At 52.0% G+C, this 11141-nt stretch overlaps 1 protein-coding gene across 1 annotated transcript in view; it reads left to right on the top strand.

Annotated features, from left to right (window-relative positions):
- Positions 1-1266: 1266 nt before the first annotated feature.
- Positions 1267-11141, top strand: part of C18H1orf167 (chromosome 18 C1orf167 homolog) — a 29319-nt gene continuing 19444 nt past the window's right edge. The window contains exons 1-5 of the mRNA XM_038377203.2: positions 1267-1642; positions 3614-3781; positions 7516-9482; positions 10144-10187; positions 10804-11023. Coding sequence (XP_038233131.2) covers positions 3652-3781; positions 7516-9482; positions 10144-10187; positions 10804-11023 — 2361 coding nt within the window. The 5' untranslated portion in view covers positions 1267-1642; positions 3614-3651. The remainder of the gene's footprint in view (positions 1643-3613; positions 3782-7515; positions 9483-10143; positions 10188-10803; positions 11024-11141) is intronic.

Raw genomic sequence — 11141 nt, 5'->3', positions numbered from 1 at the left:
AATCAGTGGCAGAGCTAGTGATAAAACTCTGGAGTCTTGGCTACTAATGATTTATGCTGATAATTAAATAACACTGTTAAAAGAGACCCCTTATTTGAATATACACACAGGTGCCCTTGTATTCAGATATACTAGATGTAACAAAAGTGAACAAATTCATACCGCTGCTGTGGCTCTGAATGCAGGCTTTATTCTGCCTGCGGGAGTGTTCAAAATCCAGGATTTCCCAGAGATCCTCCTTTTAAATTGACATCAGGATACACGCAGACAGAAATGCAGAAGGTGCCAGGTGGAATACACCCACGCCCCTCGATTTGTCAGGTTTCGGTTTTAAGGTGATTTTGGGGGGGAGGGTTCAGACTCGCGATTTTTTGATGGCTGGGGGTTGGCAAGTTATTCCTGGTAAGGGTCCCTACGAAGTGGATGTTACGACCCTTATTTGCGGATGGGGAAACTGAGGCACAAAGAGGTTCTCCTCTCTCCCCCTTCTTCTGGTGGGTTTGTTTTTAAACAAGAAGAAAAGGAGTACTTGTGGCACCTTAGAGACTAACAAATTTATTAGAGCATAAGCTTTCGTGAGCTACAGCTCACTTCATCGGATGCATTTGGTGGAAAAAACAGAGGAGAGATTTATATACACACACACAGAGAACATGAAACAATGGGTTTATCATACACACTGTAAGGAGAGTGATCACTTAAGATAAGCCATCACCAACAGCGTGGGGGGGGGGGGGGGAAGGAGGAAAACCTTTCATGGTGACAAGCAGGTAGGCTAATTCCAGCAGTTAACAAGAATATCAGAGGTTTCAGAGTAGCAGCCGTGTTAGTCTGTATTCGCAAAAAGAAAAGGAGTACTTGTGGCACCTTAGAGACTAACAAATTAGTAGCTCACGAAAGCTTATGCTCTAATAAATTTGTTAGTCTCTAAGGTGCCACAAGTCCTCCTTTTCTTCATGGGGAAATAGTTTTACCATGAAAGGTTTTCCTCCTTTCCCCCCCACGCTGTTGGTGATGGCTTATCTTAAGTGATCACTCTCCTTATAGTGTGTATGATAAACCCATTGTTTCATGTTCTCTGTGTGTGTGTATATAAATCTCTCCTCTGTTTTTTCCACCAAATGCATCCGATGAAGTGAGCTGTAGCTCACGAAAGCTTATGCTCTAATAAATTTGTTAGTCTCTAAGGTGCCACAAGTCCTCCTTTTCTTTTTGCGAATACAGACTAACACGGCTGCTACTCTGAAACCTGTTTTTAAACAAGATCAGGCAAGTCTGCTGCTGGCTCATTGGAGGGCTTTTACCCCGGGGCTCATTGAATCCCCACGTTGCTGTCCCTGGCCTGCGGGCAGGAGGGAGGTGGCGCTGTGGAGCGAGGGGCTGGCGGAGCAGGGCCCGCCCGGGGGGCGCGGCAGCCACGGGCTCGGCGGCGGCTTCGCCCCGCCCCCGGCCCGTCGAGCGTCGCAGGCTCCCTGCCGGGGCCCCAGCGGGGCGTCTCCGGCTCCTCTCGGCCGCGGCCCCCGGCTCCCCCTCGCGGTGCCCCGCCGGGGTCGGGCTGAGCGCCGCGCCCGGCCCGAAGCGGGGCTGGAGACCCAACGGCCGGCAGGGGGCGCCCCCCGCAGCACGGGCGGGCGGACACCCGGTAGGACCCCCCCGCCCAGACACCCGACAGACTCCCCCCCAACCCCCCCAGCACAGACAGACCCCCCCAACCCCCCCACCCAGCCACACACCCGACAGCGCCCCCCCAGCACAGACAGAGAGACCCACCCCAGACCCCCCCAACCCCCCCACCCAGCCAGACACCTGACAGCGCCCCCCCAGCACAGACAGACCCCCCCAACCCCCCCACCGAGCCACACACCCGACAGCGCCCCCCCAGCACAGACAGAGAGACCCACCCCAGACCCCCCCAACCCCCCCAGCACAGACAGACCCCCCCAACCCCCCCACCCAGCCAGACACCCGACAGCGCCCCCCCAGCACAGACAGACCCCCCCAACCCCCCCACCCAGCCACACACCCGACAGCGCCCCCCCAACACAGACAGAGAGACCCACCCCAGACCCCCCCAACTCCCCCAGCACAGACAGATCCCCCAACCCCCCCATCCAGCCAGACACCTGACAGCGCCCCCCCAGCACAGACAGACCCCCCCAACCCCCCCACCCAGCCAGACACCCGACAGCGCCCCCCCAGCACAGACAGAGAGACCCCCCCAACCCCCCCACCCGCCCAGACCCCCCCCAACCCCCCCACCCAGCCAGACACCTGACAGCGCCCCCCCAGCACAGACAGACCCCCCAACCCCCCCACCCAGCCAGACACCCGACAGCGCCCCCCCAGCACAGACAGACAGACAGACCCCCCCACCCCCCCCCAGCCAGACACCCGACAGCGCCCCCCCAGCACAGACAGACCAACCCCCAACCCCCCCACCCAGCCAGACACCCGACAGCGCCCCCCCAGCATAGACAGACAGACAGACACCCCCAACCACCCCAGCACAGACAGACCCCCCAACCCCCCCACCCAGCCAGACACCCGACAGCGCCCCCCCAGCACATACAGACCCACCCCAACCCCCCCACCCAGCCAGACACCCGACAGTGCCCCCCCCAGCACAGACAGACAGACAGACCCACCCCAACCCCCCCACCCGCCCAGACACCCGACAGCGCCCCCCCAGCACAGACAGACCCACCCCCAACCCCCCCACCTAGCCAGACACCCGACAGCGCCCCCCCAGCACAGACAGACAGACCCCCCAACACAGACAGACACCCGACAGCGCCCCCCCAGCACAGAAAGACAGACAGACCCACCCCAACCCCCCCAGCACAGACAGACCCACCCCCAACCCCCCACCCAGCCAGACACCCGACAGCGCCCCCCCAGCACAGACAGACAGACACCCTAACCCCCCACTCCCGCCAGACACCCAACAGCGCCCCCCCAGCAGTCAGACAGACACCCTAACCCCCCACTCCCGCCAGACACCCTACAGCTCCACCTCCCCCAGCACAGAGAGACAGACAGACCCAGCGGTAGCCCTCCACCCCCCAGCACAGACAGACACCTGACAGCTCCCCCCCAGCATAGACAGACAGACAGACCCAGCGGTAGCCCTCCGCCCCCCAGCACAGATGTGCTGAAATTCATAGAAAAGAAAAAGAACCCAGGTGTGTTGAAAGAGTGAGGGCGAGAGACAGCAGGAGACCAGAGGCGGCTCAGCCTGCTGCTCAGACAGACAGACAGACAGACAGACTGTTCAGCAAAGACCCAGCTGGCTGGGCATTGGGAGAGGGGAGACAGGCCCAGGCAGGCTGATTTTCCAGCAGTGCAGAGGGGTACGTGGAGGCCCACACACAGAGGGGCCTGCCCTATAGGAGGCCAAGGGATAATTTCAGGGATGTGCTATTAATGAGTAAACATCATTCTGGCTGATTCAGTGGGATAGCCAGGAACATCTGGATGCAGTAGGTCTTCCCAATAGCGTGGGATGTGGGGAGGACACCTGGATCTGTAGCTCTGGAACAAACACATCTGTCTGTCATTACCGCCTGCTCCCCCTGCTGTGGTGGTTTTGATTTCCCATATCATGGGCCTGCAGTGGCGTATAACCTGCCTTGCTGTGAGAAAGGCCTTTCCATGAAGCCAGTTTGCAGGGTGCCAAGGTCTCCCCTGAACCGTGTAGAGAGCATGGAGAACACAAATAGGAGCTTGAGCAGCAGGAAGAAAGAAAACATCCCGCCTCTCCTGAGCAGCTATCTGAAATCAGGTAAACAACTCTGCCCTGCCTGCTGCAGGGTTTCCAGGGTGCATATCGCTCTGTTACCTTGGGGCTCTATCCAGGTAACCTACCAAACTGGGTGTCAGGAAGTGGGGTCCACCACTTTTCATTAGCCCTCCCCAGTGGGTTAGCTAATTTATCTGTGCCATCTTGAGGATGTAGCTCTAATTAGACATGGGTCAAAGCTCCTTTTCCATGGACATCTGTAGTCACAATGACAAGCCAGCATCACTAATCATGGGCGATAAGCTCCTTAAAGTGCCTCAGCTGGGGTGCGCTTGCTGCTGGGATTTGGGGCATTAAGTGGACAAAGCTGCAGGTTTGCAGTGAGTTCAGAGAATCAAACACAAAGAGACGTTTGTTCTCGTCCCCGAGGTTCTGGCTGGAGCGAGTGGCATGTCCTGTGGTGGCTATCGGAGTGAGTAACTTCATACAGGAGAGGTGGTTTAGCACAAAAGGAGAGACAGTCCCACGGTTGATATGAACTACACCGGGACGTGCAGCTGTAGGGGTTGGGATGTGTGCCAGAGCGATTTCCTGCTGAGAACAGCTTAGCATGGCTCCTCCAGGCTCGGTGCAGGGGAAGATTTCCCTTAAACCCAACCAGGTACAGCTTCTGGTGTTGTGGGTGGATCACCACGTGAGCTAGTCTGGTTGTTGGCAGGCAGAGTGTGCAAGTCATACAGTGCTGCAAGATGTTGGGGAGAGAGGGTCTGATCATCACTTAGCAGCCATGGCAGACCCACCCTTTTTCCAGCTCAGCAAAGTAATATTTGTGAGTCTCTCTTAGACTTCAGGGGACAATATTGGGTTAAAAGCCCTACATGTGCATGGTGGTCTAGTGCATTGAGCAATCGAGACATCTCTATTCTGGACTCGCTGTGTGACCTTGAGCAAGTCACTGCTGTATGTCTCAGTTTCCACACCTGGGAAATGTAAAATCTACCACCTTAAGTCTCTGTGGATGGAGAAAGAGCCCACTGATCTGATCGAAGTGCTGCATGTTTGTTTGTTATGTATTTTAACAATAGAGGTCCCCTTTGTTATTGATAACGTCTCATAGTATTGAAAGGGAATTAATTGAAAACAATCCAGTTGACTTTTGGTTAATTATGCTGTTTGTTTCCTTTCAGTGTGGACATTGAAAATAGACTGATCAGTTTCACTTTTGTTTCTAGTTGGTTTCCTTTTCCAGTTCCCCTGCACTAGCTCAATGCTGCACTGTTTAGTTTGCAATTATTTGTTTGTTTTTTTTTAAATCCTGCTTATTGTCATTGGAATTACAACAACAATAACGAAAGGTCCATTGGTCGTGGGGTTTGTAATACTTGTTTTTATTTCAAAGCCTAAATCTGGGGCTGAGTTTGACTTATGTCCCTGTTAAGCCTTATCTCTTTTCCTGGTTTAGACGTTTTTAAAAATCTCGTTGGCTTTGATGAATTAATCCTGATTTAAAAGTGTTAACCTGCATCTACACTAGGGTCCGAGTGGTGTTTCTAGAAGGGTTAGCTAACACATGTTAGTTAATGTGGATTTAATAGATACCATTTTTTTTCTAGTCTACATAAGGCCTAAATGAGTTGGGTAAAAATAGTTGTTAAAATCTAATCCTGGCCATGTGTTAAGGACCTAGTGTTTGGCAGAAAGAAATGTAATGAGGATTGGGATAGCATATATGTCTATATGTGAGAGATCGTTTGCTTGTAACTTCTAGATTCTCAAACTTAAAAGCAGACTGATGTGACCCTGTGGTGAGCATTGATGGAAGGAAACATAGCACCTGAAGGGGCTTGTCCCTTTGTGATTCTGGGCCTGTTATTAGACCCCCTTTTTAGCAACATGCTGCTAGCTGTGTGGAAATTCCTGGGATGCAATGAATCCTTTTTTGAAGCACCAGCGTGCTGTGCTTTGTGATTATGCTTTATGCAAGAATAGGCACTGAGAAGCCAGTGCCACTCTGGAAACTTGTGGAAAGTCTGTTCACTTTTGCGATGCCAGCCCCTAATTAAAATCTTCCCCTTTGCAATATGTTTGAGAACGTATGGAAGACAGTGACAGACGTTCCCAAACATAATTGGAGTATCAGCAAATAAACCCATTGTTTCATGTTCTCTGTGTGTGTGTGTATATATAAATCTCTCCTCTGTTTTTTCCACCAAATGCATCCGATGAAGTGAGCTGTAGCTCACGAAAGCTTATGCTCTAATAAATTTGTTAGTCTCTAAGGTGCCACAAGTACTCCTTTTCTTTTAGCAAATGAGTGTCTCCTTCCCGGCTTTGATCAGATTGTTGGCTGAATTTCTGTGTCAGAAGGACCAGCAGCCCATTTGCAAAGAGAGATAGCTGAGGTTGGTAGTTGGCTGTTTGGGCCTTTTTCTAGGAGAAAGGATGAAATGTACATAGCCTGGAAATTAAGCCTTAGTGTGTAATATCCGACTAAAGATACATATTTGGCTTTCAAGCATATTGTTCCAAAATGCTCTTGATGTGACAAAGATGATTGGTGTTCATTTCACAGTCAGCTTTGGTGTTTTTCCCCCCTGATTCATCGAGTTTGCTGAAGAGAGAGGGGTGCAGGTGTGAGTATATTTCATAATGTACTTTTCAGCTCACATTCACTGCCCATTTTAAAAAAAAGTAACTAATGGTTAAACTGCTGACTTCAAGTTGTTCCTTCAATTCCCCCTACTTTTTTCTGATGCTCTGCCTTGTATGGCTGTAAATGGGTAATTTCCAATTTTAATCAACCAGCAGTCCAGCGAGACGGAGTAGTGGGGACTCCTCCCTGTAAGCATTAAAAAGGGGTGAATGGCAACAGTTTCTGCCATTCTTCTTACAGAAGACAGAGGAATGAAAGCACACAGCCCCCTAGTACTGCAGAATCAGCAATGGGTATGAGCCTACCTCCTGGAGAGGATTTGAACAGAGGCAAGACTGCTAATTAGGGACCTGTGTGCACTGTAGTTCTACTTAAAACATGCTTTGGTCTTGTAATGTAGAGGAGACTAAACTGTGATTCCTTAATGTGCTGCACCCTTGGACTCTTGCCAGACTGTAGCATGATTTGGGACCCTGGGTAAAACGCAGTTCAGTCGCATCCGTGCGGCAAGACTGAACTGTACTCGAAACAGCTCAGGGCATTATCGTACCCCAGCCCAGGAGGAATTCACGTGGATTAGAGACCCAAGCCCTGCAGACAAAGATGAGGGAGTGTCCACGCTCAAGTTCAAACCACGTTGTTCAAAACTATTGAAACATGGTTCTTGCTAGAAACGTGTTAGTTTGATGGCAACTGGGCCTACCCATGCTATAGAAAACCATCTACAGACTAGTGTGTGCACTGGCCAGGGGACAACTGTATTCGCATCTTACTAGCAAAACCTGTATTTAGTCTCAGTTCTGGCTAAAGCATTCTGAGCTGAAGAGTAACTAGGGCCTTATCCATTGGTGGCTGCAGGTGTAAGAATAATAATGCTAGGAGAGATCCCACTTTCCCTAGGCTCCTGTTAAGATCTCGGGCTGTCCCCTTGAAATTCCCCCTGCCCTGCCAGAAGGAAGTCAAGTCAATAGTATACGTGATATTTTCAGTGTTGGGACTGAGGCTGATCAGAGAGAAGAGGTTCATTATATGGGGAGTCCCCGAGATGCGTGGAAAGCTGTTGGGGATGTGGTGATGAATTATTGATGCTCCCTTGAAAAGAACGGTTCTTGTTTTTCTTTAGAGCACAGAAAACTCCAGAAGAACGTGAACGTAAATCTGTATTTGGGCGCTGGAAGCCGAGCTGAAGCTACTCATCGCTGGTCCAATGCTGCTGCATTCACTGTAACCCCTGGCTGGCAAGTGGAGCAAAGCAGGAGTGCACCAGCTGTAAAAAGCAAAGTCCCCAAGAAGAGGGATCCCAGCCTGATACAGACTAATCTCTCTTGCCCTTCTTCTCAGCCTTTCCGGGCTGCTCCCAACAAGCTCTCCTCCTCCTGCTCCCAGCAGCAAAATAACCTCTACTTCAGGCTGCAGCGGGGCAGCTCTGGAAAGGTGGCATGTGGTAATCCCCCGCCGCCTTCATCAGCTCCACCCCACGTGGATCTTCAGCGGAGACGTTCCTGCTTTGACAGTTCCTGCTTTGACACGGCTGGGCTAGCAGGGAGTGAGGAGAATGTGAGTGTCCACCTCCTGGACAGGAGCCTGCAGTACAAGAAGAAACCAAAGGAGGGGTCTAACCCCTGGGACCAGTCCTCTGTGCACTGCATCTGCCATAACCTTCCAGAGGGAGGAAACCAGAGCAATGAGCAACAAGTGGAAAAGCAGCAACATGAACCTTTCGCTGCTTATGATGAAGACCATGGGAATCCTTTACTAGCCAGTACAGATTCCCTCTCCCCAGCTGTAGTGCCTGTAATCTCTGCTGGGCTTGTCCCCCACTACAGCCCAATGGTATGTCTCTCTCCAGGGAGCTCCAGAGGAAGTGTGAACTCCTGTTGCCCTGGGCCTGCCCTCACCTTGGACGAACTGGGTCCCCGCAGCTTGGCCGAGTCCCTTCCTCGCTCTGCGGCCCTTCAGTCTGTCCTGCAGTCCTCCAAGACCTCTGCCAGCCTGCACTGCTCAATCCAGAGGCTTAAGCAAGAAGCTGCTTTAATGGGGATATGGAGCTCCCTCCCTTTGGAGTCCAGGTCTTCTCCACTAGCTTGCAGGCTGTGCTTTGCCTCCGAGGTCTCTACACCTGCTGTCCTGAGTATGGGAGAGCACTTTGCTAGAGAACAGAGCAGTGCTAAGCAGGCTAGAATGAAATGGGGTCCCCCATTTGTTAGGGATTGGGGTCTTGGTTCAGTGACTGGTGACGTGGGGGATGCCAAACCTACCTCTCTCTGTCACAGGTGCAGAAATACTGAATTATATGCGCAAAGAACCAAAGTTTCAGGTGGAATCTGGCCAGAAACCCTCTGTGCCAGTGCCAGCTCGGTCTACCTGGTTGATACAGACGCAAGTAGTTCCTATGACTGGTCTCCCTACCTCAGGTATAAATCTCAGGTACAGCACACCCCACAAGGGAATGGCACGTTCAGCCATGTAAAAACTAATTTCCCTGAAAAGCCACTTGGAGTGGAAGAGTCACCCTGCTCCGTGCGTTGGAGGAAGGCCCTTCCATCTGGCCCAGACCCAGATGGTTTGCAGCTGTCACTGGAGACACAAGAGGGTGGGGCTCCAATGAATGTCAGTGTAGCTGTGTATGGGACTCCAAGGGAAGTGCATCTGAGAGTCCAGTCTCCTTCTGGAGATGCAGGCATCGGTCAAGTCCAGCAGCTCAGTATGAGCTCCATAGACGTCGGCACCTCTGAGCCTCATGGCAAAGACCAGGGAGAGTCAGCAGAGGCACGTGACATCATATCGTCTGCAGCCAGGAGAATAGCCATGGTGAATAACAGGCAGTCTGTGCCTGGTCCCGGCTACAGCCCTTTTAGGGTAACAGCAAGGCAAGGTCCTGGTGAATATTCTTTGGTTGCCGTTGCCGTGGATGATACGAATGCTACCAATGAGGGAGGAAATGAAGAACGCTCCCAGGAGGCCTTCTGCATGGATCAGGGGCTCAACACAGAGCGGGACCAATCTGAGAAGCTTCCTGCGGAAAGGAGCAACAGGGAGCTGCAGAACTGTGAGGAAAGCAGCCAGGTGCAGGACAGAAGACTACCACGGGTGAGGACCCTGTCAGTGCACAGCATCCAGGTTCTCTTGTACCCTTCTGTGTTTGTCTCCACCTTTCACCAGCAGCAGCTGGAGGTGAAGAATGGAGGTGCAGAGGGAAAGGAGGTGTGGGGATGAATCACCGTACAGGGCCATGGGAGAGCCCCCAAGAATAATTGCAGCCATAATTTCCCTTCCCTCAGGGGACAGATCAGTGGTCCATCTGGTCTTGTATCATATCTCTGACATGGGTCTTAGAGTAAGTGTCACCATCTCCCTTTCCCTCTCTCTAGTGTCTTATTCTCAAAGATCAGCTCATCACCTTTGCATTTTACCTTTCCTGGCTCTGGGAGGGAAAGCACCATGATGGCTAACTCTGCTGCAGGCATGGCAATGGAGCACAGAGGGCCCAGTTCTCCCACTCTCTTTTGTGCTGAAATTAAAAGGAAGCACTTGCAAAGCAAGGTTCTTCTCAGCATAGGATGAGCTGGGGCAGTCAGCTGGGACCGCCCTGCCTCATGGCTGAGCGTTAGTTTCCCAACCATAATGGCTGTGTGAGGTTGCACATCGTGTGACCACAGCCTGATTCTTCCACCTGGGGGTTGTGAGTACTTGTGAGACCGGCACTTCTTGCAGCTAATACCAGTGCGTCACTGTCTGCTCTTACCTGTAGGATCCAGAGAACAACTTCTCGTGTTTGGAGATGAAGGAGAGAAGGTAAAAAGGGCTTCGGGTGGGGGATTGAGTGGGGAGTTGCCTTTGGAAATGTGTGGCCATGGAACATTTCCTGGGGCTTATGGTTCCAGGGAATGTGCCATAATATTACCTGGAACACGTAGAGTTGGGAGAGTAGTTAGCCCTTGGAGAATAAATGGCTGCAACAACCAGAACTGAGTATGCTTTAAAAAAAAAAAAATTGGCACATCTTTGGACTTCCATCTTGGGTAGCTACCAGCAGTGGGCAGAAGGCAACCCTCGGTTTAATGTTCCCCTCTAGCAGTGCAGCTTCTTCAGCTGAACTCATTGCATGGTCAGCAGAGAGCAATCAATGAGCTAAGGCCTTGAGAAGGGACTTGAACCCACAACCTTTGGGATAAGAGGGGAGAGCACCACTAACTTGGCAATACTTACACCCATGTTTGGGCAGGGCTGTGGCTGAGTACATGTTCTGGAATCTGCTTTGAAGAGGCCTGGGATCACTTAGTCCCTGGGAATGAGAGGACTAGCTGAGGTGGAGATTGCTAGTCGAGTGGATGGAGTCCTGCTGATGTATCTTGGCTGGATTTGACCTTCCTTGCTCATACTGGAGTTCAGTCCCTTGTTTCTGTTTCAGTTCTCAGCTGCTGGGTAATAGGCGACGACTAGCCAGGTGTTTCCAAGCCTGGAGCAGCCACATCCTCAGGAAGAGGACTGCAGCTAGGGAGCTCTACAGACAGCAGCAGCTTCGCAAGGGGCTTGGGGCCCTACAGTGGGCAGTGCAGCTGAGGAAGGTGCAGATGGAGATTGCCCAGCGGAGACACTCCCTGGCTGTGCTGGCCGCCAGCTTTCACAGGGTAAGGATGGGCAGGGGACAATAGAGGAAATGTTGTCACGCAGTAAGGAGGGCAGGAGAAGGGAGGGAGGTGGCAGGGGAACGGCTGCTCATACACATGATGAGGAAAGGGTGCACAA

Source organism: Dermochelys coriacea, chromosome 18 (assembly GCF_009764565.3).
Source record: "Dermochelys coriacea isolate rDerCor1 chromosome 18, rDerCor1.pri.v4, whole genome shotgun sequence".
NCBI classification, from domain to species: domain Eukaryota; kingdom Metazoa; phylum Chordata; order Testudines; family Dermochelyidae; genus Dermochelys; species Dermochelys coriacea.
This window is presented reverse-complemented; position numbering and strand designations above follow the sequence as displayed.